This window comes from Peromyscus californicus, unplaced genomic scaffold (assembly GCF_007827085.1).
Source record: "Peromyscus californicus insignis strain IS unplaced genomic scaffold, ASM782708v3 Scaffold_11__1_contigs__length_118956290, whole genome shotgun sequence".
In the NCBI taxonomy this organism is placed as follows: Eukaryota; Metazoa; Chordata; class Mammalia; order Rodentia; family Cricetidae; genus Peromyscus; species Peromyscus californicus.
The window spans coordinates 49,650,031-49,677,915 of NW_026294402.1; the positions used below are offsets into that span (position 1 = coordinate 49,650,031).

The 27,885-nt window shown below is 41.4% G+C and overlaps 1 protein-coding gene across 1 annotated transcript in view; it reads right to left on the minus strand.

Moving 5' to 3' along the window:
* Nrg4 (neuregulin 4) overlaps positions 1–27,885 on the minus strand; it is a 73,132-nt gene that overhangs the window by 23,405 nt on the left and 21,842 nt on the right. Inside the window, exon 3 of the mRNA XM_052760902.1 lies at positions 4,499–4,645. Coding sequence (XP_052616862.1) covers positions 4,499–4,645 — 147 coding nt within the window. The remainder of the gene's footprint in view (positions 1–4,498; positions 4,646–27,885) is intronic.

A 27,885-nucleotide genomic window follows, 5' to 3' on the forward strand; every position in this document is an offset into this window, starting at 1 on the left:
TTGCCATGTTTCTTGATCTTTCCTTAATATTTTACAGTTCTTTTGTTCCTGAGGTTTGGGGTACGTTTTCATTCATTCATCTCTCTCCATGTTTCCTTCATCCTTCCCCTTACTGTTTCTAATCTGCTTAAAAACACAAACTAAACTTAACATTGAACTAAATATATTGAATTTTTTAATGTTAATTTTATTTTTTCAACTTCTGTATTGGTCTTTGCGAAATCTGCTCTTTTGTAAACCTATCGTTTGTTTTTTAATTTTAGATTTATATTTTATTTTTGTCTATGAGTATTTTGCCTGCATGTATGTAAATGCACTACTTGCATGCTGGTGCCCAAGGAGTCCAGAAGAGGGGTAAGATCCTCTGTAACTAGCGATATAGATGGTTGTGAGCCAACATGTGGATGCTGAGAACTGAACCCAGGCCTTCTGTAAGAGCAACAAGTACTCTTAACCACTCTCCAGCTCTTAGCCATCTCTCCAGCTCTTAGCCCTCTCTCCAGCTCTTAACCACTCTCCAGCTCCCATTTCTTTTTCACACATATTAAACATACTTATTTTATATCATGGGTTTGATTCTCCCCACAAAAGAATATTTTGAATATCTGATTCTACTCTTAGTGGTAGCATGAAATTTGGAGAATACATTTAATCCATAGCAAACTCAGAGTTACTCAGAGTTACCACAGCCAGATCGAGATTGTCAGGGCTAATATTACACACAGTAGCTCAATAACCAATCACTATCAAATGAAAATTCTATTTCCAAATCATCAGTACAGTGACTAATAAGGGAATTAATCAGCTTGCCTACCCCCTAGCACATTATGCTGGAAAATGTGCTCAGAATCAGAAGAGATTATGCAGTTTTCCTAAGATTTGTCCTAATTAGTGGTGCCTCTCTCCCATGTCAGTGAGTAATCTTATACTGTGAGGTGCGCTTTAAGGTAAAGAAGCTCTTGACTTCTTCAAGAGCCGATTTGCACTTGTTTCTGTCAATCAGTTGAGAATATTTACCGTCTAGACTGCTTTATACACTTAACCTTTCCCCCACTAGACACTAGAAATACCATGGGCTCAGAATGAAAACCTATTTAACATTTGTGATTAGAGGTGTCCTTCTTTTCTTTTTGTCTTTGTTTTTTGAGGCGAGGTCTCTCTAAGTGGTAGAGGCTAGCCTTGGACCACTGGCATGTGTTACCACTCCTGGCTTTAGAGGTTTCTTTTTCAATGACCACCAATCTTTCTTATATAGTCTTCTGTTCTCATACCTACATGCCTATACTTTCTACCCTAAAGAGAAGGCTTTGGGCTTCTTTTTGAGACAGGGTTTCCCCTGGTATCCAGGCTTGCCTGGAACTCACTGCAAACCTCCTGCATTAGCCTCTCAAGTGTTAGGATTATAGGTGTAAGCCACTATGCCTGGGCCAAAAGTTATCATTTAGCATGGTATAGGGTACTTCAGATTAGAATTTTCCTCTTTTTGTGCCAGGGTCTCACTCTATAAACCAGGCTGGCCTGAAACTCACTATATAACTCAGACTGGCCTTGAACTCACAGCCATCCTCCTGCCTCTGACTTTCAAGAGCTGAAATTACAAACATAAGCCACTACATCTAGCTTTAGATCAGAATATTCCTGAATTCTGCCTCCAGTCTGCAACTGTGCTTTGCTCTTTTATGAAAACTTGTGGCTCAATGGCATGCAGTACATTTGGGATATAACACTGTTACCTTTACAAATTCAAAGGTTAGTAAAGGAATCCAGTTGCAACAACTGTAGCAATATTTTTTATTTTTATTTTTATTTTTATTTTTTTGTTTTTTCAAGATAGGGTTTCTCTGTGTAGCTTTGTGCCTTTCCTGGAATTCGCTTTGTAGACCAGGCTGGCCTCGAACTCACAGAGATCCGCCTGCCTCTGCCTCCCGAGTGCTGGGATTAAAGGCGTGCTCCACCACCGCCCAGCCAACTGTAGAAATATTAAAGTTCTATGTATTAAAAAAATACACAAGTTACTCTTAGCAAGTCCCAGTGGATTATTAGATTCCCTTATGAATTCTTTAGTCACTCTGTGAGACCTGCTTCTGGCTTTCTACCTTGCAGCATATGGGTAAGCTACATCTACTAACACTTTTTGTAATTGCGTAGGCCTGTGAAAGGGATTCTTTCTGTCAGAGTGTCTGTGTCACTTCTGGGACAGATCATTTTGAGTGTGAGGCACTCTGGAACTTTCTTTCCTTCCCTCTGGCAACGCAACCAACAGCATTTGTGGTGGCTGCTCTGTAGTTTAAGTCCTCATGACAATGTTTAGCACAACCATCTCCAATCCATATTATAACACAGAATGATTATACACTATGAATTGGAAAGCCTTTCTTTTTAAGCCATTAAACTGTTACGGTTGCATCAATCTTTTTCTGTTGCTATACGACTGGGTAATTTACAAAGAACAGATGTTCATTTAACTTAGGGTTCCAGATGCTGAAATGTCTAAGACTACAGCATTGACAACTGTTCAGCATCCGGTAAGGCCTGTCTTAACTGGGTCATGGCATGGCACTGGGTACCACACTGTGGGACAGGACCAGCCAGTCAGACAGGGCTCACTTTAATAACTTTCGATGATAAATCCTCCATCTTCTATTATGCATTAAAGGGCTCATTCCTTCATTCTACTGAGCCTCCGTCACCCAAAGATCCAACATTTCAAACACCATTAAGAGAGGACTTTGGGAACTTGTTTCTAATATATGAAATTTTAAGAACAAATTCAAGCAACAGTGAGTTAGTTGATAGTTACTACAGTCAAAGCTAGAGGCCTTATTACACAAAGTAGCCCAATAACCAATCAATAGAAGATGAAAATCTATTTCCAAGTCAACACTAGAGAGAATAACGAGAAATTAGAATCAGTCAAGCTGATCTTTTGGTGTATTTTGCTGGAAAACATACGTAGAGTGATAGAATAAGAATAGATCATTAAAAAAAAAGAAAAGATCATTACTCAGGGGTAAATTCCCAAGATGACTCATTTGATACTTTGTCATGGCTTCTAGCTAGCTGACCACTGAGCTTCCCTCCTGGAGGACTCCTTATGATTGCAGGCAACCAGTGGATAACACAAGCCAACTACAAGTTCCAACAGGTAGGACGTCTAGGGAGCCTCATTCAGATGGCTAGCAGTTGCTGCTGAGAGGTCCAGCTATGGCTATTTAATCTGCTTGGGTTTCTTATAAGATTCTGGATGATTCTAAGATGGAGCTTTTAGCCCATTTAAAGGCTGTGTTCTTAATTATATCATTTACCCGATACTCATGACTGGGGCAATCATATAGTGCCTGTCTAGAGAAATAAACTGTTTCTTATCACAATTCAATGGCTTGAACCTAGAACCTCATGCCTGCCAGACAAGCACACTATCATTGAACTACACAGCCCCAGCCTTAAAGTCTAACTCTTGCTGGTTGAGTGGCAAGGTCACACTGAGGAAGGGCACATGGGAGTGGCACATCACACGGGAAACACAATCTGATTCGATGGGCCTGTAAGTTTTTGTATCTCAAGTACTCAGATGCAACAATTAGATTAGATCTACTGGGTTGCTTAAATAATACTTTGAAATAAAACACATAATTATACACATTTTAAAAGAGCCAAAGACCCTCCAAATTTTAACCAAGGTTTATGAAATATTATTTTATCTACATGTTATTCTTGGAATATTAACTTCTCAAGCCAACTTGGATTGTCTTACGATGACCATCATCAACCCCATTTTCATAACCATATGAGAGTAACCAATGCATGTTTAATACTTACTAGTTAATACAAAATAACTACTAAACTTAATTTCATATTCACTTTTTAAAAAAAATTTCAAAAACATTGAAGAGTAGTAAAAAAGGAATCAATGCAAGTAATCTTGGATGTCTATGGCCTTGCAACACGTAAATTTCCCTTTGGTTTCTCTTAGAAGTTACCAGTTTCTCCAATTTAACTTTCTGCTTCTTTCTCTCTCTCTCTAGATTTAAGCAGCCCATGAATTTAGGGAATATTTCTACCTTGTTGGCCGCTATGTCCCTTATGCCTGGCACATAAAAGATGCCAAAGAAAAGGCTAACACCAGACATCAGCCATGTGCCTTTAGCTTCTAAAGCCCTGCACGAGTCACTTTGCCTGTAATATTCAAAACTTATTTATAAAAAACCTCACTGAAAGACTTGGGTGACATAAAGATGATTTCTGTAGTGAGTGTGGGTTCACCTAGCTTAGAGGCATCACGGCAAGTGATGTCGTCAGTGACAAGGAACAGGTTGCATTGCTTAAGATGCTTTTAAAATGACTCATCAGTTTATAACAAAATTGTATTGGAGAGAGAATGCCAGAACAAAGCAGCATCTGGAGAAACATCTGGAAGTAGAGAGTGTGCTGGTTACGTGGAGGCCGCTGCCTTGTGCATTCCTTTCTTCTTTGTGAGGGTCTGTCCCCCTTCGGTTACCTGCACAGAAAGCAGAGTGCTGTGATGGTGAGCGTGACCAGGATCACCAGGGCCACGAAAGCCGCCGACAGGTTACTTTTGCTTTGGATGCTGGCACTGGGGAGAAACACCTCTTCGCAACGAGCTCCCGTATAATTCTCAATGCACCTATAGGATAAAAGTCCAGATAAAGATCGAATCTGTTCCATACACGATGTGGACAACACAAGGTCCCCAGCTGGAATGAAGGAAAAAGGCCTCTACTTCTCAGATTGTGAATGTGGAGTAGACAGGCTTGAAGTGAAGCCCATAGAGCCATTTTACCCACCCTTCCTTCCTTCCTTCCTTCCTTCCTTCCTTCCTTCCTTCCTTCCTTCCTTCCTTCCCTTCCCTTCCCTCCCTCCCTCCCTTCCTCCCTTCCTTCCTTCCTTTTAGAATTCTTCAGCAACTTAGAATCTAGAGGAACTGGGTGGTATTCAGACTCCATGTGCGGACAGCATCCATGCCCTCTGGGTTTGGCTTCTCTCCCTGACAACTTTTGCAGATGTGGCTTACAGGGCTGTTCCCATTGTCCTCAACCCCCTGGCTCAAGTGATCCTCCTGCCTCAGCTTCCCAAGTAGCTGGGACTGCAGGTACATGCCACCTGGGCTTAAAGTCTGCATCTTCAACGGTATAACTGTCTGTATATAACTCAAAGTCATCTGCAACTTATTACATTTCACACAGATGTGTAAATGAATGCAACTGTTCCTCAAAATTAGTATTTCGGGGCTAGAGAGATGGCTCAGAGGTTAAGAGCACTGGCTGCTCTTCCAGAAGCCCTGAGTTCAATTCCCAGCAACCACATGGTGGCTCACGGCGATCTGTAATGAGATCTGGTGCCCTCTTCTGGCATTCACCAAACATGCAGGCAGAACACTGTGTACATAATTAATAAATAAATCTTTAAAAAATTATTATTTCTTCCAAACCCAGAGTTACTCAGCATTACATTCCTTCCCCACCATTCAACAATGCCTTCTTGAACGTGTGTCAACCTTATATGACTAACAGCATTTCTATTGTCCTTCAGAGACAACACGAAACAGCAAAGGATGCCACAAAGAAGCAGTCTGGTAGAAGCAGCCAGCGCCTTTTCCCTGTCAACATGTTCAAAAGATTGATATAACAAGAATTATGCTGTTTGACATCCCATCAGTTTATGGTATCATCAAATGTAAATACAAATATTAGCTGGAAATGGTGGCACACATCTGTAGTCCCAGCACATGGTCAGTGAGGCAGGAGGATCAACTAAAATTTGAGGGATACTTGATGAGCTTTAGGTCAGCCCAGGATGGAGTGTAAAACTCTATCTGAAAAAACCTAATTTTTTTCTTTTCAATGTGACATTTATTTATAAAGTAACTCAGGAAGTTATGTAAGAAATTCACAAAGTATGTATAATAATAATGTTATGTAAAAAATGAGTGTGTATACATACACACACATGCATGCACACTTTAAGCTATTTTTTTAACCAAAAAAAGAGTGTTTTTGTAAAATTAATTTTCCTCTTCACCTTTTTTCAGATTAGGCATGTATTTACAAATTTGTTCTCTCTGCCTCCCACATTATACTAATCAGGACAACAGGCCTGGACAATTATATGTGAACCAATGACTGGTTTTAACAACTTACGTGATAGGATAACTAATAGCCTACGTATAAGTAAGAGAAAGAACATTAAGATTGAGCACATGGAGTGAATTTCAGCTGACCAAACAGCAGATGTTTTATGAGCCTCATGTCTCCCTGATGAAGCAGGAGGTTGTGGTTGTTGACTTCACGGGGGCTTTAGGCAGTACAGTGGTTCTCTGAAACTACTACAAAGATCGGTTTGTGGACACAAGGAAAGGGGACAGAAGGACAAGAGATGAGTGACAAACTGACACACCAAGTGAGATATTTGGGGGACAAACTTATAATTACTTACAGTGTAAACATTAAAATACTATTTTTCCTTGGGCTGGAGAGATGCTCAGTGGTTAAGAGCACTGGCTGCTCTTCCAGAGGACCTGGGTTCAATTCCCAGTACTCATACAGAGGCTCACAACCGTTTGTGCCTCCAGTGCTTGGGGATCCGATACCTTCTTTTGGCCTCTGCAGGCACCAGGCATGCACATGGTACAGATAGGCAGACATGTGAATGAATCACTCACACACATAAAATAAATGATTGAGTAAAACATGAACGTACTATTAGTCCCATAAACTCAATTAAACACACGTGAAAAGAAAAAAAGATAAGTGAAAATATTTTGTTCTTCTCTAATTTTACTTCCCACTTCCCAGGACAGATGGACAGACAGACACACAGACACACACACACACACTCACACACACACACACACACACACACACACACACACACACACACACACGCTCTTCAGAATACAGTGTCATAAATTATGGTTCATAACCTTATATGAGGTCACATAACTTAGTGCATGGAGGTTAAAAGATTTCTGAACATGCAAAGACCCCAACACAATTCGCAGTTAAACTGAATGTATGGTGATTCTGACAGGTTAGTGTCCCTGCAAGGCAGCATGTCTCCTCAGCTTCGTTCTGAACACACAACACACACACTTTACACTGTGCATGTAGTCACCACGCAGCCCTGACCGATGCTGCCTGTTCCACGTCGTCGGCGCTGATGTAAGATCACTGTATGTTATAAACTGCTGTGTTTTTCTGTGATACAAAGTAATTACAGGAAACAGAGGCTTCGAGATTTTCCTACTGTTGTTCCTTAGCATGAACATATCAAAAGAATGTATCTTTGGATTGTATTGTTAGAACATTTGAATTTAAAATTGCTATTTAAGTTGCTAACTTTTTTATGAAAGGTAATTAAATGAATTTTGGCTTGGGATTAGGACAGAATTTCCAATCATTTCTGAAATGGCCCTACACAAGCTTCTACCATTCTGTACTATGTAGCTTGGTGAAGGAGGAATCTCTACACTGAGGATCAAAGTTGCCATCAGTCATGAAAAATGTTAAAGATGCTTCATGACATCCAGTATCAAATACCCAGCCAAGACTTAATTCTTTCTGTAAAAATAAGTAAGCACAAGCATCTCATTAATATGTAAATTTGCTTTAATCAGTGACAAATGGAAAAATTATTTTGGCAAAAAATTGTTTTGAAGTACAAATTCTTGGCGTGCATTACAATTTTATATACTTATCTATGGGGGTCACGAAGAAATGTCTTAGGTGAAAAGGGGCAGTGGGTGGGAGAAGTTGATGAGGTTCTACCCTAGAGAGTAACCCAGCAGACCCATTACATCCAACACACACAGTTCAAAACAAACACAGGGAAGAGGTAGGTTTCCGCGAGGTAAGACTCTGCTCCAAAAGTTGCTCTAGAGGTATGAAAATACAATAAAAACTCCCTCACGATTTCCTTAAAATTATTTTGTATTCAAATAGAATTCAGTTAACATGTATACCTTACAGAAGATTTAAAAAAGAAAAGAAAATTTTAGCCGCTGAAAGGAAGCCCTGTAAAGTCTGGGAACGACGTGTGTAGAAGTTCAGTCAGCAGATGAGGATTGAAGCAGACAGAAAAGGCACGAGAGAGAAGCAATGGATGACGTTCTCCACCATCCACATCTGGGGAGAAGGTAAATACTGATGGGAAATTTAAGCAAAACAACATCAAGGGAAAAAACCTTGTTACTCTTCACCCTGTTAAATGAGAACCTAAGAAAGGCAGAGACACACTGCATTGCTTTGCTAACCTACAAGTGAAGTTTATTTTTTCCAGATATTTGTCATAGAAGTAAGCTCCAGCTAACTTATGAAAATGTTATGGCCTCGGTTATAACACAAATGTTAGATTTCAAGCAAGCATGAGCCGAGGAGAGTGGAATGGAGACACAGCGGCTTGGAGAAGAGCTAGTGTGAGCTGAAGAAAAACACAGGTCAAGGGTTACAACAGTGTTTGTGCAGAGCTAAGCAGCCTCTGTCTTTATGGAAGTAACTCTTGCTAAAGTATTCCTGGGGTTCACTTCTGTATAGGCCGCCAAGTACCAAGGGGTCGTGCCATCTAGTTTGATAAACACCGAGTGCTAAAACACTTTCCTGGAATTGAAGATGAATGCCAGAATGGGTACAAATGCCCAGTGACGTGAGAACCTTCCAAACTCAGATTCCACACTGAACAGTGGTCTTCTAGATGCACCAATAGTATCACCATAAGCACAGAAGCCATGCTTAATTCACTGGACATGAGAAAGTTCATCTATGAACTACCACACATTTTATAGTGTTCAGGGGAATTTATCATGATACTGAAGGCCTTCAGCAAGAGTAAAGGAACTAAACTTATTTGTGAGATTGACACAGGAGGATTAGCGTGAGTTCAAGGCCAACCTGGGATATTTGGGGGTGACCCTTTTTCAAAACAAAACAAACACAAAAAGAACCAAGAAGTCGTAGATCGTGAACAGAGCTGCTCTGTTCCAAACACTGAACACTGGACTTCAGGCTAGAAAAAGCTAGTTAGTTCCCTGATCCTCCTGTCCTGCTTGCCGTGCATGGCACTGAAGCTTTATGATTTTTTTAAGTATTTATTTTACATCCCAACCACAGTTTCCCTGCCTTTCTCTCCTCCCAGTCCCTCCCCCCACCTCCCCTCTGCCCCCCCCATCCACTCCTCCTCCGTTTCCATTGTCACTTAAGCTTTAAAACACAAAGTCAAAATAACATCTCCTGCCTTAATTATTTCATTTGGCAATTTCACAATCAAACAAGACATCTAGCAAAGCTACAGGGCAGCATTCCAGGTAAAAGAGGAATGCAGATAATCTTTTTACAAAAGCCACCAATGCTGAACTCCAGGTAGAAAGCTAGGAGCACAGTGGTACATAAACACATGACTATTACACGTCCCAGAAATAAAACACAAGTACCATGTTGTAAAAGAGTCACTAACAAAGGAAGACTCGACACCAATGCCATGTCACTTGGACTGAGATATCCTGGAAGAAAAAATTCTAACACCTGTGACCTCCCTAGAGCTGACCCCACTTCACCAACACTGTGACTCCCGAGAGTTGATCCCACTTCACCAACACTGTAACCCCCCAGAGCTGACCCCACTTCACCAACACTGTGACCCCCAAGAGTTGATCCCACTTCACCAACAATGTGACCCCTCAGAGCTGACCCCACTTCACCAACACTGTGACCCCCCCAGAGCTGATTCCACTTCAACAACACTGTGACCCCCCCAGAGCTGATTCCACTTCAACAACACTGTGAGCCCCCCAGAGCTTACCCCAGTTCACCAACACTGTGACCCCCCCCAGAGCTGACCCCAGTTTACCAACACTGTAACCCCCCCCAGAGCTGACCCCACTTCAACACTCTATGACAATCCAAGTTCAGCCTGAAATTCATGAAAAATGAGAACAAACAAAAACCAAAATCTTTATAAGAGTTCAAGAAACTATACTGACAGCATGGCATGGGTCCACTTAGTCCACGGCTGTATGATGCACAAACATCCTGTACAATGTCAACCAGATCTGTACAGGCCAAGAATTCAGAGATGACTGGCTCGCAATCTTTGCCTCTTCCATTACCTGGTGCCACAGATGCATTAAACATTTACTAGCTTGATTACACCTGGAGATGTTTAGCTAATACCCTCTCTTGTAAAAATAGCCGTTCATGTCAAATGTGTAACCTTTGCACTGTTAAGGTAATTACAAGCACCGGTAATTACGAGCACTTCAAGTGGGTTAGCCCAATTTTAGTCTAGCTAAAAAGCAAATCTTAGATTCTTTCAGGATTGAGAGTCAGCCAGCTAACTCATATGTGGGATGCGTTTCAGGGTACATCTGAATGGAAATGGCAGCACAGGCCACACAGGGAACTACCATGCTTGCTATTGGGTAAGTTACATCGGGTAAGTAAACCATGGAAAATTTCAAATATTTGCTTAAAGTAGCTAAAGCCCAATAAAATACAGAAGGGCTGTGAGCACGCAATGAGAAGCCATAGGCTGTAAACATAACCTTCATCCCAGAGTGTGCACGGGCCAGTCTGCCCCGGGGAGCTCTGGGAGAAGGGCCTACACCATGCTTCCCACGAGTCCTGAGACAAAACTCTGTGGTTTGTGAGCTTCATGATGGTGCCATCTTTCTCCATGCTGACAAAACACTTCACTGAAGTCTCCATCTCTGTCCTGCTTTGCTTACCTCAAAAATATGATCAGGGAGAAAATTCTAAAAGTCCCCCACCCCCGCAAACACAAATGAAGTATATTATTTTTTTAAAAGGTCAGAAGATAAAGTAAAACTAAAAATAAAAAATTCGCATACCAGGCATGGTGGCACATGCCTGCAATGGCATCATTCAGGATGGGGGAGGGGTAAAGAGTTCAAGGGCAGGGCTTAGCAGAGAAGGGAGCTGCTCTTCCAGAGGACCCCAGTCAGAGTACTGCACCCACAACCATCTGTAACTACATTTCAGGGGAATCTGATGCCCTCTTCTGGCTTCCTCAGGCACTGCACATGGTATAGGGATGGATGCGGATAAAACACCCGTGCATAAAATAGAGAGAGGGAGAGAGCCTGTGTTAGTTCAAGGGTAGCTTCAGCAACACTTGGAAGTTTGAGGCCATCCTGGGCTACATAAACTCAGTTTCAAATAAAAAATATGTGCATACTTTTCATCATTTATGTCTTGGAGATTTTATATATTTTTATATATATATATATACACATAGATGTATACATATGTAAAGCATTTAGATATAAAATTGTTGTCACTTTTTTTTAAAGTAATATTTTCAGTATATGTAAAATATATTTAAATACAAATAATATATAAGTGGGCCTTCCAACTATAGAGATTTTCCCGTTCGTGTCTTTTAAGGGCTCATTAAAACCACCAAGTAGGGACATCTGGAAAGACTGGAGTCCTTAAACCACGGTTTTAAATGCACACTGTTCATGCTGGCATCTTACCTTCCCAGGCTGCAGGGAAAATCCCATGACCCAACTTGGAATAAGACAAAGAGAAGCCAGCATCAGTTCACTTCCTGACAAAAGAAGTTGAGCATTAGATTTCTGTAAAAGTCACAGCCGCTAGTATTTCCACGTAGAAATTAAGTCTTACAGATGAGAATGGACATTTTTTCGGGGGGGGGGGGCTGTACTCCAAAGGAGATGGTGGATGATAAACAGTTACCCAAGGGATAATCAAATCCAGATGCCAACACATAATTGTATCAACTCTATTGTGCAACAAGAACAACACAAAAGCAAGGCCCACACTGCCTTTCCCAGCCCTCAGCCTTCAGATAGCAGCGGGATGCCCCCAGTCGGCGGTAAAGGGTGATTTCAGCTCTTCCTAACGCAAACCAGGAAGACAAATGCAGCTGGCAAAAGTGACAGAGGGAAGGGAGGTGGCATGGGCACAGTGCTTCTCAGCCACGGCCTGCACTGTGAGAGAAGTGCCGCCCAAGTCAGAGGGCCGGGAGATTTATGCTCTTAAGTTTCGTTCTAAAAGCTGAGGTCGAGAGAGAGGCATCCGTTGTTTCCGCTGAGAACACTAATGAGGGAGTCTATAATCAGAAGTAAGGTTACTAAAATAAAAAGCATTAACAGAATGCATAAATGGAGCGGCTGCTGGATGCATTTGCATCTGTTCTATTATAAGCGCCCAGGCTGTTATTTCTGCTCCATTAAGGTGTTCTGAAGATCAACCTCATTCCAGATGTTTAATAAAGCTTACGGCATAGTGTCAAAGACGAAAGCAAAAAGGACGTTGCTGTATTTAATATCAGAGGCATTTTTGATTTTTTTTCCTTGAAATACAACCTTCTACTAAATTTAGAACTGCAAAGGCCAAATCTTATCTAAGAACCAGCCTATCTTAAGAACTGACCTCAAGCAAACCTTATCATTTTCTGTGGTTAATAAAGTGACTCAGAATTCTGAAATTCCCTTCGGAAAGAATTTGATAGAACATAGGGTGGTGTGTTTGCCTGAATGAGAATGGCCCCCATAGGCTCATGTATTCAAATGCCTAGTCATTAGGGAGGGTCACTACTAGAGAGGGCTAGCAAGTGTGACTTTGTTAGAGTAGGTGTGGCCTTGTTGGAAGAAGTGCGTCACTAGGGGTGGGCTTTGAGGTTTCAAAAGCCCAACCCAAGCCCAGTGTCTCTCTCTCTTCCTGCTGCCTGCTGATCCAGATGTGGACCTCTCAGCTACTTCTGCAGTACCAGGCCTGTCTTCATGCTGCCATGCTCCCCACCATGATAACAGACTGAACATCTGAAACCATAAGCAAGCCCCGATTAAATTCCTTCTTTTATAAGAGTTGCTGTGGCCTCCTCACAGAAACAGAACACTAAGTCAGGTGGGGTCCAGCAATGCTGGGACAGACAATCTACAATTAAATGAGATGATAAGTCAACTACAGCAGCACAGTAGAGGTAGGCTTCTTTGTCTTATTTCTGTATAACTAGCCTTCCACAGATGACATGTTTGTTCTTCTCCATCTCCTAACCAGCCCTCAGTCTGTACAATCACATGACAAATGGTTTCCACCCACCCAAGAACAGCATCACTACTGCTACAGGTGGGAAACCGAGCTCAGACTAAGTCACAAAAGCAGGAAGCCGCTCTGGTTGGATCTTGTGGGCATGTGAGCAATCTGCTCTTGGCAAAGTCCTGATGAAACCAGAGCTTACTAAGTCCCAGTGGGTAACTGCTCCACCAGGTAATGCTTCACCAAGTTAACTTCCTCCAGTCACAAAGCTGAACACCATGTACTGGCTGGCTCTGAGGTGATCTCTGGACAGGTCACAAGACTGAGGGAAAGCAGAGCTGCCCATAGGGCCTGGCTTGGCTCGTGATGCAGGCACAGGTGAAGCCAAACCTCTGCTCCACTCCTGCTGCTTCAACTCAGAACGCTCTGGTTGGAAGTTCTACTTGGCTGCCTTTGGGTCTAAATGGACCAAGACGCCGAGGGTAGAAGGCTCCTGTCTAGATTGTTCTTCAGAAGAAGACTTTGACATCAACCACAAAACAGGTTCCCAGGCCCATGGCAGACATCCTTCCTGAGTTCTCTGCAACCACAGAGACCTGCACTTCCACCTTTGAGCTATTTTACAACTCTGTAAATTGCAAACCTTAGCGGAATGCAAATACATTTTGCTTCGTATACAACGACAGTTTGCTGCATGAGTCCACATCAATTTCATGCCAGTTCACATGTGTGTACATTACTTATTTTTCCTCTGAGTCAGTGGCAACATCTCCTGGTCTCTTTGTAAATAAGCAGTTCCTCAAATACATCTTTGACCCACGCTCTTTTTTTATTTGTGAAAATCTGATTTTCTCTTTTTATAAAATTTAGAACTTTTATTGGCTATTCGTTGAAATGCTCAGTAGACTTGTTGGGTAGAGTGGGATGAAGGGAGGTACTGGGAAGCCTGCACACCGGGCCCGTGTGCTGGGCATCTTCTCCCAGTACTCAGAGGAGAGCCCAAGGGAGCAGAGCTTCAGATCTGCCGGCTCCCTCATGTTCTGGACTTCACATTCTCTATCACTTATTTTGTGGGTCTCGTTGTTAGCTGTTGTGGTTCACCTGTGCTAACAGCTTGCTTCCCGTCAGTAAGATCATGAAGAGGGCCCTGGCTGGACTATCCAAACATACGAGCAGGTGACTGATGCTCAAGATTATCTTTACTGGGAGAGAGTATGATGACATGAGGATGATGTATCTATCCACAGAGGAGACCCTTAGAGTATAACATCTCTCATTCAAGGAACTCTGTTTTGCCTGATATATTTACTAAACAGCACTAAAAGTCCATTGTAGGAAAGAAATATACCTAATATTCTAATATCCTAAATATAATGAACTTAAGAAAATTATTCTCGTCAAAGCCAAGGAACATTTTAAGAACTCAAGTTATATTAATAGATCTTTGTTAAGTAAGATTAGCTTAATTTTGAAGTAATAAAAATAGATTGTCTTTTCTCTGATTTAGAATATTAAGTATAGCATACATATGTCTTATTTGAATTAGGTCTGTTTTCTCTAAACTTATATGGGTTCATTGATCAAATAAGCTATTGCCCCTTACATATTGTTAAAATTTTTTAAGAATGTAAAACTGTTCAACTACATCATTATTTTCACATTTTACTTGCCTGACATCAAGTGCCTTTACCCCCAGCCATCTCACTGGACTCTTTCTCTTTTGTTTTTAGAGATGGGGTTCATTCTAATTTTGTTCTTTTTCCCTTAAAGTGATGCTACGGATAAAACTCAGAGCATCCTGCAGGCTGAGCAGGTTCTCATCACTGAGCTGTACCCTCAGCAAAACACACACCCTTTATACAACCCACTGAAGAGGCAAAATCTTCCTTAATATAATACAAATCCCTTATTCATTTACTTACTTGTTTGTTTATTTGATTTTCTCAAGACAGAGTTTCACTGTGTAGCCCTGGCTGTTCTGGAACTCACTCAGTAGCCAGGCTGGCCTTGAATTCAGAGATCCACCTGCTTCCCAGTGCTAGGATCAAAGGCATGTGGGGCTGGGCGGGGGTGGTGGTGGCAAGTTCCAGGAGGATAAAGGCACTTGCTGGCAAGCCTGATGTCCTGAGTTCCATCCCCAGAACCCCTGTGGTGGAAGCAGAGAAGCAGCTCCTCCATGCTGTACCCTGATCTCCATACAGAAGCTGTAGCACCCGGATGTACTCACATACCCACACACATATAACATTAGGAATGTTAAATTAAAATTTAAAAGGTTGTGTGTAGGGGTAGGATGTAGGGTGTGTATGTAATGCGTGTGTTTGTGACTTGTGCACGTCTACTAAACTGCCTCCTATGTTAGGCAGTTCCAAATGACCCTGAACCTAGTTTTCCTTGTGAAACAGAAATCAGTTACTTGGTTAAAAGTTATAGCTGATGTGAGCAGGGAGACTATACCAGGAATAATTGTGACAGAGACTCACATGAGTGCATGCATTTCTGTTTTTAAAGAAGTTTTGAAAATAGCAGTTCTCAGCTTCTTGACCTCAAAGACAATGGTGGTAAACTGACACAGACTCAGAACTGCTGGTATTGGAAACTGAAACACAATGAAGAATGGTTATTGGTTCATTTGAAATAAGAATGATGACTACACATATAAATAACACCTCAGCGTTAATGATTAAACTACTGCTGCCTGGGGCTCACTAAAGTGTTTTTAGACTACGAAAAGGTTTGTTTAGGGAATTTCTTCTTTGTACCATATGAAGTGTGTTCTCACTTCTCAGGACCCTGATGGCCGGTCTTTCAGGATGGATGAAACGTTGTCTGTCTTCTTAGGGACCAGCCCAGAAAACAGTGACTCAGCATCTACCTAGGATGCTTTTCTGTGCTTACTGCTGAATTTTACATTCTGGATTATTTATGGGAAGAGAAAAATTAACTCAAAAAGAAGGGAGGGAGAGGAGGTGGCGGCAGTGAGTAAGCCTCTTTGTAACTGTCACTTTCTACTTTTATTTTAAATGTTTGTTGTCCCTTTGAGGAAAGAGACATCCAAGAACTCTTTCTCAGGCACCTGTGATACTATAGCCAAGTGCCCCAATCTCCTCACTAAATCTTAAATTTTCCTTTCCTAAAATTGAATCTCGAATACAGAAAAAAACAACAAAATATCATTTATACCATTTAAAAGACCTCTTAAAAGTCATTGTCATTTACATTATTAAAATAAAGATGGGTAGTTAGAATAGGAACACATCAAGCTAAAGTCTCTAGATACTCTTGGAGATTTCTCATCATCCTCTGTTCCATATGTTTGTGCATTTGCTTGTTTGTTAAGATGGGATCATGCCTTTCTTGAATGCCTAGGCTAGAGTGACCCTCCTGTCCCCCCCTCCTGAGTAGCTGTGGTCACAAGCATGAACTACCATGCCCAGCTACCATGAAAGGTTTTAAATACAGATAAAACTCGTGTGAGCTAGTTACACAATACACTCCAGTAAAGATTTTTGCCCTTATCCATTGTGATATTATTGGTTATAGGAGGCCATTATCTGCCATCTAAAAGTCTCACGTTTCTTTTCTTGTGCATGGTATGTGTGTGAGCATATGTTCACGTGCCTGGGCACATGTGTGCACAGGCCAGAGGTTGGTGTTGGATGCCTTTCTTTAATCACTCTCCATTGTATTTTCTGAACGTGGAGGAGCTCATCAATTAGGCTAGAGTGATCAGGCAGTGAGTTCCCAGGATCCTTTTCTCTCTGTCTCCCCAGCACTAGGATTACAAATACCTGACTTTTTTACCCGGGTACCGAGAGAGACAGTAAAGTGCATTGCAAGCATTCTATTCTCTGAGCCATCTCCAACGCAGTTTCTGTTTTAATCTGATGCTTGGCCAAGGCTCTGAGTCACACAGGAAATAAATGACAGGTACGGCTTAATTCTTCAAAGAATAGATTCTTGGGAACAAGATTCTAAGATGATCAGTATTTATAGAACGTTCTCTCAGAACCAATGGGCTGAGTTAGGATTTCCCAGGATCCACTGCACTTTAGAAGTAGACAGCTTAGGAAAGCAGATTGGTAACCCCAAGTCGTGAAGAGCATGCCCACTGAGGGGCAATTGCTGTAGACACTTAGTTAGATTACTGTTAGTATTTTAATGCCATATTCTTTTTATATTAAAAAATTATCTTTCTTCAGAAGGTATTCATATCCTACAAAAAATTTGATAAACATTGATTTTATAAGATAAACCTGAATACTTGAATTACCTCATTTTGAGCTGAATTATCTAATGTCTGTTCCTATAGAACTACAGTTTTTACTTCCAGATCTCACATCCAACCAAGCCTACTCAGTATGAATGGCCTGGTCCCTGGCTGACAGGCCCTGAAGAAAAGAATGTCCTTGGCTACCAGGCTGAGACTCTCAGGAAACTAGGTGATTGCAGGACAAGAAGAATTCACTTACATTTCAGTACTGCCCATGAAATCTGGGGGATAGTTTCCTAGGCGTGGTTTCTTGACCTCATGACAGCCAAGAGGCCTTTGGAACTCCGTGCCAAGACTCCTTATGAAATATCTCAGAGTGAAGGGAGTGTTGTAACTTCCTAGATTCATTGCTGAGTGGCTAAGATTCACAGTGGCATCAACACGTCCTCACTCACAGCAGCCTGCACCAGAACGTCTATGACCAAGAGTAACAGCATCACAGCACAGGCTGTAATCCCAGCTACCGGAAATGACTGTGGAAAGACAATCACAAGTTCAAGGCTAGCCTGGCCTGGGCAAATTATCAAAAACCCATCTCAAAATAAAAAGGTTTACTTTTTAATTTTTAAAACAGAAACAAAAAACCTGGGTTGGAGAAATGGCTCAGCGGCTAAGACATTGACTGCTCTTGCAGAGGACCCAGGTTCAGTTCCCAGGACCCATGTGGTGGCTCACAACCATCTATAATTCCAGTTTCAGGGAGCATGGCACGCTTGTGGTGTGTATATACGTTCTTACAGACACAATATCCATTCACATAAAAATTTTAAAAATCTAAAAGTAAATCTTTTAAAAAGCTTTCTTAAAATATGCAAAAATTAAACACCGGAAACCCAAATCATCGAATCAATGAATGGGCTGATGAACTAAAGAGATAATTCTCAAAAGAAGGTGCACAGATAGTCAATAAGAACTCAACAAGTGTTCAACATCCTTAAACCATCAGGGAAATGCAAATTACAGCTGCTTTGAGCTTAGACGTCAAGACAACTGATGCCACACGCTGACGAGGGTGTGGTGAAGGAGTTCTTGTTCACTGCTGCTCAAAGTGTAGCCTGTGTGGCCACCATGGAGTCAGCAGGAAGGGCCTCAAGAAACCACAAATACAACTTCCGTACACTCACTCAGCCATACCACTCCTGGACATATGCCTGAAAACGATGCACCCTACTACAAAGATACACACATATCCATTCCATTGCTACATTATTCACAGTAGCAAGGCAATAAAATCAGTTTAGATGATAGGCATCAGAAGAGGGACAGACAAAACAAAGTACATACACACAATGGAATTTTGAGCAGCCACAAAGAAAAATGAAATCATGACATTTGCAGGAAAGTAAATGGAATTGGAAATAATTATATTAAACAAAACATGCCAGATCTAGAAAGTTAAATATTGTAAGTGTTCTCTTAGGTACACATGAATCTAGGTTCTGCATATATTAGCAAACATTTGTGTGTGTGTGTGTGTGTGTTCCTGTGTGTGTGTGTGTGTGTGTGTGTGTGTGTGTGTGTGCCCGTGCGCTTGCTCACGTGCATGCATGGGGATTCTGAGAGAAGAGAATTCATGTGACAGGAAAGCAGAAGTCGGGGCTAACGGTGAGGAGAAAGGGGAGCAGCCAGAGAGGCCTAGGGAGCTCAGGAGAAAGCAGAGAGAGAGAGAGAGAGAGAGAGAGAGAGAGAGAGAGAGAGAGAGAGAGAGGAAAACCGAGAAAAAAGTACAAAACATACGTGTGAGGATGGGAGAGCAAAACCTATGACTTTGTTTGCTGCCCTAAAAAAAATTAATAATTTAAAAACAGCAAAAGAGTTTGGCTGATAAAGACACTGGCAACCATGACAACCTAGTTAGTTCCCAGGAACCCATACGGGAAAAGGAGACAACTGACTCCTGCCTGTTGTCTGCATACATGTGCCATGACATCTGCATGTGGGTGCACACACATGATGCATGCACACACAAACAAAAACACACAAGCATGCACACACACAGGAACACACACATACTTGCACACATGTGCACGTGCACACACACACATACACTCCAAATGTAATTAAAGGAGATAGGGATATACCTCAGTAGTCACACACATGTAAACAAGGCCCTAAGTTCAATCTGCAGTACTAAAAAAAAAAAAAAACTTTTGAGATTACTATGATTACGAACAAGATGTTTATAAAAATTATGAAAGAATTTGGAATGGGTAAAAACAACAACAACGATAAAAAGATTCCTGGGAGCTGGGCATAATGGTGCACACTGATAATCCCAGCATTTGGGAAGCTGATGGAGGAGGACCAAGAGAGTTCAAAACCAGCCTGAGCTGTACAGGAACTCTCACAGGAAGTACCGGGTGTCGGCAGGATGGGCTAAGAGAGGCTGCTCAGTGTGGTAGTTCACAAGTCTGTAATTGTAGACAATGTGTACCATTGCAACTGACTCTTTTCTACAGAAACACAAATAAATTTTACCTGGTGGGACACAATTGATTAGTTACTTGCAAATATTGATCAACTGTGTATCTATTTATAAGTTCTTTTCAGAATTCCTAGTATCTCTACATGTATTTGCTGCTTGGATTTTTGAGCTGTTTATAATATCTTACTGATTTCCTAAGTAACTAACCAGTTAAAATCTTTGACAAGTTCATTTATATTTGTATGATTACTCTTTTACCTTTTCAAAAAAATATTTTAAAGGGGTCTAGAACCTGGGAAATCCTTACCCCCTGACTGAGCTGCCAGTGGAGAAGGGACAGAGACTACACACTGTCCACAGTATTTGGGAATTTCACAGGTTTCTAGCCATCAGACTGAGGACGCTCAGAAAACCATATCCAAGCGTTCAGGAACACACTGCATGAGAACTTAGGAAGACAAAAGTCACGATAAAACAAATGACCCTGGGTCAAGATTTTTAAAGACAAAAAGAATCATACTTTTGAAGTTTTGTTTACTTACCATCCTACCTTTAATGACTATGAATTCTTTCAGAATTACAATATTCTATAGGTTAATTTTCTGTTATATGTACACTGCACCACGGGCAGGAGAGAAATCTCAAAAGCAAATTTTAAAAGGGATGTCAAACAAGAAGGCAATTAAAAGTTCCATTTATTTTATGAAGAACCAAGTGGTAGGCTGGTAAAATCCAGTGGGAATAGACCCAACAAAATTCACATCGGCCTTGATGAAATCTGTGAGAGGACCAGAGAACTGGGGCCGTCTTTTGCTTCTGCTCTCCATTCACCTGCAGAACCTGTGCAGCTAGGGAAAGACATTAAGCTACTTGGTGGCATTTATACTTTAGGGTAATTGGAGATTTTCAAAAAGAATGCACATTATAAGGGAAAAATCATTACCTAAAAAGAGACAAGAGAGGTACATTTCTCCTGCTTCACAGCTGGTCTTCAACAGCAGTCATTTCTCTTGGGCTGTCTGTAGGGTGAGTGTTCCCAAGCACAGGCCTGGGTACACAGTAAACAGTTGAGTGACAGAGGAAGGAAGACTGCCCGAAATAAGTTCCTGCCAGCTGGAGCCTCACATCCACCTTCAGGTGGTCCAGTGAGATGAACTGTTTCGGAAGCACTCGGCACACCAAGGTGCTCAATTGTGTGAATATTTAAGTAGGAGATGTCTTAGAAACAAATGACAAAATGGAGAAAGAGAAGAGAATACAAGGATTTTTGTTGTTGTTGCCAGAGATGGATGTTAATGACATGCTCTACCCGTGAGTCACACCTCAGCCCAACAATGCAAATTTTGACACACTACACGAAATTCTCACTTAATTCTGAAACGAATGTACAAAACTGGAATAAATCACATAGGTATGGAACATTTGAAAAAGTAATATCTACATAAAAATCGATGCAGGCATAATAATTATTCCGTTTTCTGAAATTTCTCTACGTTGTAGATAGCTGCAGTTCTTTTCAAGCATGTAAAAAGCTAAAAATGTAATCAAATATCTCCAGCTGGCCCCGTGCTTTCCTTCCTGTTGCTAACAGTCCTCAGTTGGAGTTCAGAAGCAACAGCTTCCTTTTATTCCAGACTGTAAATTACAGTAAGTTCTTTCAGGCACGCCGTGGTCCTAACAGAAATGCTGACAGTTGGGTAACAGTGGGCAGCCCAGCAGGACCACACTTCGGCTGTAACAGCATTAGCCTGGGCTTGCGTCAGCAAAATTTGTCATATCGCTCTTCTCTCCAAATGGGACGCATCTTGACGGCTCCAGTTTGGGGAGGGGCGGTCATTAGGCTTTTAAAATGGTATTTATTTGAATATAAAGATTTAAGCACACAATTTTATCTCAAAGTACTATTGGTCAAGGTCAAAAATGCTAAAACTAAAGGCTTGTTTGAAAGATTAAGTTTTATTTAGGTTTCCTGTTTATTTCGTTACATTTCCTGTTTGAACCGTAACTATTTTAGAACAGTAAAATTCTGACCAAAGTCACAAAACAAATTCCCCCACACCAATGCCAACCATTTTCAATTTCTTTCTGTTTAGACCTTAACTTATAGAAAGGTCAACACACTGAATATGTTGCATTTTAATAGTTTCTATTGTCAAATCTGTTATCTTATTAGTTTTTCATGCCTCTTGTGTGTGCCCTTGTAGAGTATTAGCTGAGGGGAAGACATGCCCAGGGTATGACTGGACCGTCTGACAGGCTAGAAGCCCCAGTGCAGTAAGGGGGAAGATGTTCGGGAGTGTGAGCATCCTCTGCTGCCTGCCCATCGTGGTGGGCTTCTGGCTCCACCACTCTCACCAGACACCGAGGGACCAAGATGGCTAAAGCTGTGCCCAAACAACTTCTCCTTTTCAACTGTTTTTCTTGGTCATTTTATCAGAGCGATAAGAAATGATTTCAAAAAACCCTCACGTAATTACTGACTATATTAATCTAATATAGTCTAAAGAGAAACTGAACAATCCTTAGCCTTAAGGAAAACATTATAGTTGACATTTATAGATAACTAAGGCTCTTCCCAATAAGTCAGAAAAGGAGAGATATTTTATACCCTAGCTGGCAAAGTTCACATTCGTCCTTCAATCCTTACCAATGCTATACGGATACCACCTCACTTTGTGTGTTTCAGACAATAATGCTCCTTATGATGAATTAGTGAATGACTGAGAGTAACAGCTACATAGCCCCTCAATTCTCAGTGTCCTTCAATCAATTTATCTAATCATAAAATCCATACTAGGTACACAGCTACACAGATTACTCTTCTCAGCCCCACCTCTCAGTGAGATAAAGTCATCGAATAGGTAGGTTCCAGACATATAATACGAAGAAAAATGATGGGCACAACTTCAACTTTCAGTAAAAGTCCTTTAAAGGTTGGGTTTGTCTCCCTTTTCACCTTACACCGTTTGAAAAGCTGTAATCCACCGATTCTCAAATGTGTGTGAGAAATACCAAAAGCCAAGATGAAGCATAGCCAGGCGGTGGTGGCGCATGCCTTTAATCCCAGCACTCGGGAGGCAGAGGCAGGAGGAGCTCCGTGAGTTCAAGGCTAGCCTGGTCTACAGATCGAGATCCAGGACAGGCACCAAAACTACACAGAGAAACCCTGTCTCGAAAAACAAAACAAAAGAAAGCTCCTAGAACAAGGGGAGACGTAGGGTGATAAGACACTGAAAATGCAGAGCATCCTAGCAGAATAGAGACTACATCAATTACACAATCTGGGAAGGGGAGCAGCAGGCAGAGCAAAGACACAGTTACAGCCTGCCCGGGCTGTAGTCACAGCATACTATTTAGCAATGAGATGTCGGGCACAAGAGAAGAATGAGCCTACTGAGGGGTTTCGAAATCATGAAAATCTTATAGAAAAACAGAAAAGTGAGGAGAGACAGGGAGAAGACAGTTTTCTAAACTCAAGATAAGCCAGACATTAGAACTACAGACATTTTAAGCCACACACATAGCTCTCCTCATTGAAGTAAAGCTATGTGCCTAATACTTCAAAAGCTCACAGAGAAATGGGAGGTCTTGGAACAGACACATTTATGAAATAGAAATTCAAGAACTAGGGAAAAACTCCATAAAACAAATAGGTTGACACTACCTCAACACAAATCTTTGGAAGCCCAAAATTAGCATCAACTTGAAGTAGTGGAAATCGAAAGGACACCCACTAAAGTCAGAACAAGAGAAGTTCAGTTATATATCCACCTCCCAGTAAAACCTGGTGTATAACCCAGGGTCCTCACAACAGGGATAAGCAAGGTAGAAAGCATGGCAGTTGGAGAGCCATAAGCGAAGCAACTGATGTTCACCGACGCCATGCTTGCATACCTTGAAAAGCCAAGAGAATCTGATGAAAACCTGGGAACACTGGCGTAGTTCAGTAAAATGCAAAGTTGCTGCTTCCTTAATACCAATAATAGTTATGAGAAAGAAGAAAGGGCCCGTCACAACATAATGGACTTTGGTGACTTTTTTTTTATGTTCATTAATTTTTTTGTGTGTTTTTTTAAAGAGGGCCTGCCTGTACTTTGTCCCCGGCAGGCGACAGTTTACTGATCAGGGATGGACCCAGCTGCTATCAGAGAAGCCTCTTACTGCAGTGGGTGATAGTGAGCACAGGAAGCAATAACTGACAAGAAGTTCCAAGAAGAAGTGATGTGTGGTGCTCAGCCCTCTATCACCCCTCCGAGGCTCGGGGAGCACTGTAGAAGCAGCAGCAGCAGAAAGGATGTAAGAGACGGAGAATGAGGAGACGTGTAGCAAGACATCCCCTGAACACGACACAGCATCGTACCGGAGAAATCCCTGCGGTTGTGGTTGTTTGCAGAACACCTGCACGTGCATGATGGGGCCTCTCAACATTTCACTGCGGATGAGGAAGGGGGCCTGGCCCGTGAGCCCCCCCTCCACCCCAAGGAACTATTGGCAGTTCATGATGGTTGCGGGGAGGGTCGTTTTCTTCAGTGGTGTAGTCACCGGGAAGTTGCTCTTGCTCCTGGAAGTGACTTCCACCCAGGTTCAGGGGAGAAGCCTCACACAAGGGGACACGGAAGTAGGAGGGGCCTTGTTGGGAAGAAAGGCTCCAGGGGGAGAACTGGGGAGGTATAAACTAGTAAAGTTCATTATATAAATACATGAAACTTGCCATCCTGCCCCGGACTTCCCTTCTGGACAGAGACCCCCGGTAGACCCTGCAATCTCCACGCCCTGCTCCCACGCCCATCTGCCTAGACCCCAGCCACTTCCTGGGACTTAAAGGCCGGCCCCCAGCTCCCATCCTGCCCCGGACTTCCCTTCTGGACAAGAGTGCCCATCCTGCCCCAGACTTCCCTTCTGGACAAGAGTGCCCATCCTGCCCTGGACTTCCTGTCTGGACAAGAGCTCCCATCCTGCCCCGGAGTTCCCATTTGGACAAGAGAGCTCCCATCTGGACAAGAGAGAGAGACTTCCTGAATCTGTCAGCTCTGTCTGAACCAAGTACGCTGATAAGACCAAGAACGAACCACAAGGAGATGGGCAGACGTCAAGGCAGAAATACATACAACAAAATGAAGAGCAATACAGTATCACCAGAACCTAGCCCTCCTCCAGCATCTAGACCTGAACATCAAAAATTGGAAGAAGCAGAAGAAAACAGCCTTATGAATGACATCATGAAGAAGGTAGAGGCTTGTGTAGAGGAAAAGACAAAAAAAATGGGAAGAACTCTGTAAACAACTAGAGGAAAGGGCAAACAAATTAGAAGAAAACAATAAAGTCCTAGAAGAAAACAATAAGGTACTGAAAGAAAATCAAGAAAAAGCAATGAAACAAATGAAGGAAACAGTCCAAGACCTGAAAAGGGAAATAGAAAAAATTAAGAAGACACAAACAGAGGGAATGCTGGAAATAGAAAATCTGAGTTAACGATCGGGAACTTCAGATGCAAGTATAACCAACAGAATGCAAGAGATGGAAGAGAGGATCTCTGGCGTTGAAGATAAAGTAGAAGAAGTAGATTCATCAGTCAAAGAAAACACTAAAGCCAACAAAGTCATGAACCAAAATGTCCAAGAAATTTGGGACACCATGAAAAGACCAAACCTACGAATAATAGGGATAGAAGAAGGAGAAGAATACCAACTCAAGGACACAGAAAATATATTCAACAAGATCATAGAAGAAAACTTTCCCAACTTAAAGAAGGAAATGCCTATGAAGATACAAGAAGCCTATAGAACACCAAACAGACTAGACCCCCCAAAAAGTCCCCTTGCCACATAATAATTAAACAACTAAATGTACAGAATGAAGAAAGACTATTAAGAGCAGCAAAGGAAAAAGACCAAGTGACTTATAAAGGCAAACCCATCAGAATAACACCCAATTTCTCAATGGAGACTTTGAAAGCCAGAAGGACCTGGACAGATGTAATGCAGACACTAAGAGACCATGGATGCCAGCCTAGACTAATATACCCAGCAAAACTTTCAATCATCATAGATGGAGTGAGCAAGACATTCCAAGACAAAGCCAGATTTAAACAATACTTATCCACAAACCCAGCCCTACAGAAAGCACTAGAAGGAAAATTTCAACCTAAGGAAGTCAGGTACACCCTTGAAAACACAGGCAATAGATAAAGCCACAGCAGTAAACCCCAACGAAGAGAAGTACACACACATTACCATCAAAAAATAACAGGAATGAACAATCACTGGTCATTAATATCCCTCAATATCAATGGACTTAATTCACCTATAAAAAGACATAGGCTTACAGAATGGATACGAAAGCAGGACCCATCTTCTGCATACAAGAAACACATCTCAAATTCAAAGATAGACACTACCTAAGAATAAAAGGCTGGGAAAAGACTTTCCAATCAAACGGTCTTAAGAAACAAGCGGGTGTAGCCATCCTGATATTCAGCAAAATAGACTTCAAACTAAAATCAATCAAAAGAGATCAAGAAGGGCATTGCATACTCATCACAGGAAAGATCCACCAAGATGAAGTTTCAATTCTGAACATTTATGCTCCAAACACAAGGACACCCACATATGTAAAAGAAATATTACTAAAGCTTAAACCACATATAAAACCCCACACATTAATAGTGGGAGACCTCAACACCCCACTTTCACCACTGGACAGATCTCTCAAATTGAAACTTAACAGAGTAATAAAGGACTTAACTGATGTCATGACTCAATTGGACTTAATTGATATCTACAGAACATTCCATCCTAACAAAAAAGAATATACCTTCTTCTCAGCACCCCATGGAACCGTCTCTAAAATCGACCACGTACTTGGCCACAAAACAAATCTCAACAGATACAAAACAATTGGAATAACCTCCTGTGTTCTATCAGACCACCATGGTCTAAAGTTAGACTTCAATAACAACAAAAACTATAGAAAACCTACAATCTCATGGAAACTGAAAAACACGGAACTGAATCACCAATGGGTTAAGGAAGAAATAAAGAAAGAAATTAAAGACTTCCTAGAGATCAACGAAAGTGAAGACACCACATACCCAAACCTATGGGACACTATGAAAGCAGTGCTAAGAGGGAAATTCATAGCACTAAATGCCCACATAAATAAGTTGGAGAAATCTCACACTAGTGACTTAACAGCACACCTGAAAGCTCTAGAGCAAGAAGAAGCAAAGTCTCCCAGGAAAAATAGACGCCAGGAAATTATCAAAGTGAGAGTTGAAATCAATAAAATAGAAACAAAGAGAACAATACAAAAAATTAATGAAACAAAGAGTTGGTTCTTTGAGAAAATCAACAAGATAGACAAGCCCTTATCCAAACTAACCAAAAGACAGAGAGAGAGCATCCAAATCAACAAAATCAGAAATGAAAAGGGGGACATAACAACAGACATTGAGAAAATCCAGAGAATCATCAGGTCATACTTCAAAAACCTCTACTCCACAAAACTGGAAAACCTAAAAGAAATGGATAGATTTCTGGATAGGTACCACATACCTAAATTAAATCAAGACCAGATAAACTATTTAAATAGTCCAATAACCCCTAAGGAAATAGAATCAGTCATTAAAAGTCTCCCAAGCAAAAAAAGCCCAGGACCAGATGGTTTCAGCACAGAATTCTACCAGATCTTCAAAGAAGAGTTAATACCAATACTCTCTAAATTGTTCCGCACAACAGAAACAGAAGGAACATTACCAAACTCCTTCTATGAGGCTACAATTACCCTGATTCCTAAACCAAACAAGGATACAACAAAGAAAGAGAACTACAGATCGATCTCCCTCATGAACATTGATGCAAAAATACTCAATAAAATACTGACAAACAGACTCCAAGAACACATCAAAACAATTATCCACCATGATCAAGTAGGCTTCATTCCAGGGATGCAAGGGTGGTTCAACATACAAAAGTCCGTCAATGTAATACACCATATAAACAAACTCAAAGAAAAAAACCACATGATCATCTCACTAGATGCAGAAAAGGCATTTGACAAAATCCAACACCCCTTCATGATAAAGGTCTTGGAGCGATCAGGAATACAGGGAACATACCTAAACATAATAAAGGCAATTTACAGCAAGCCAACAG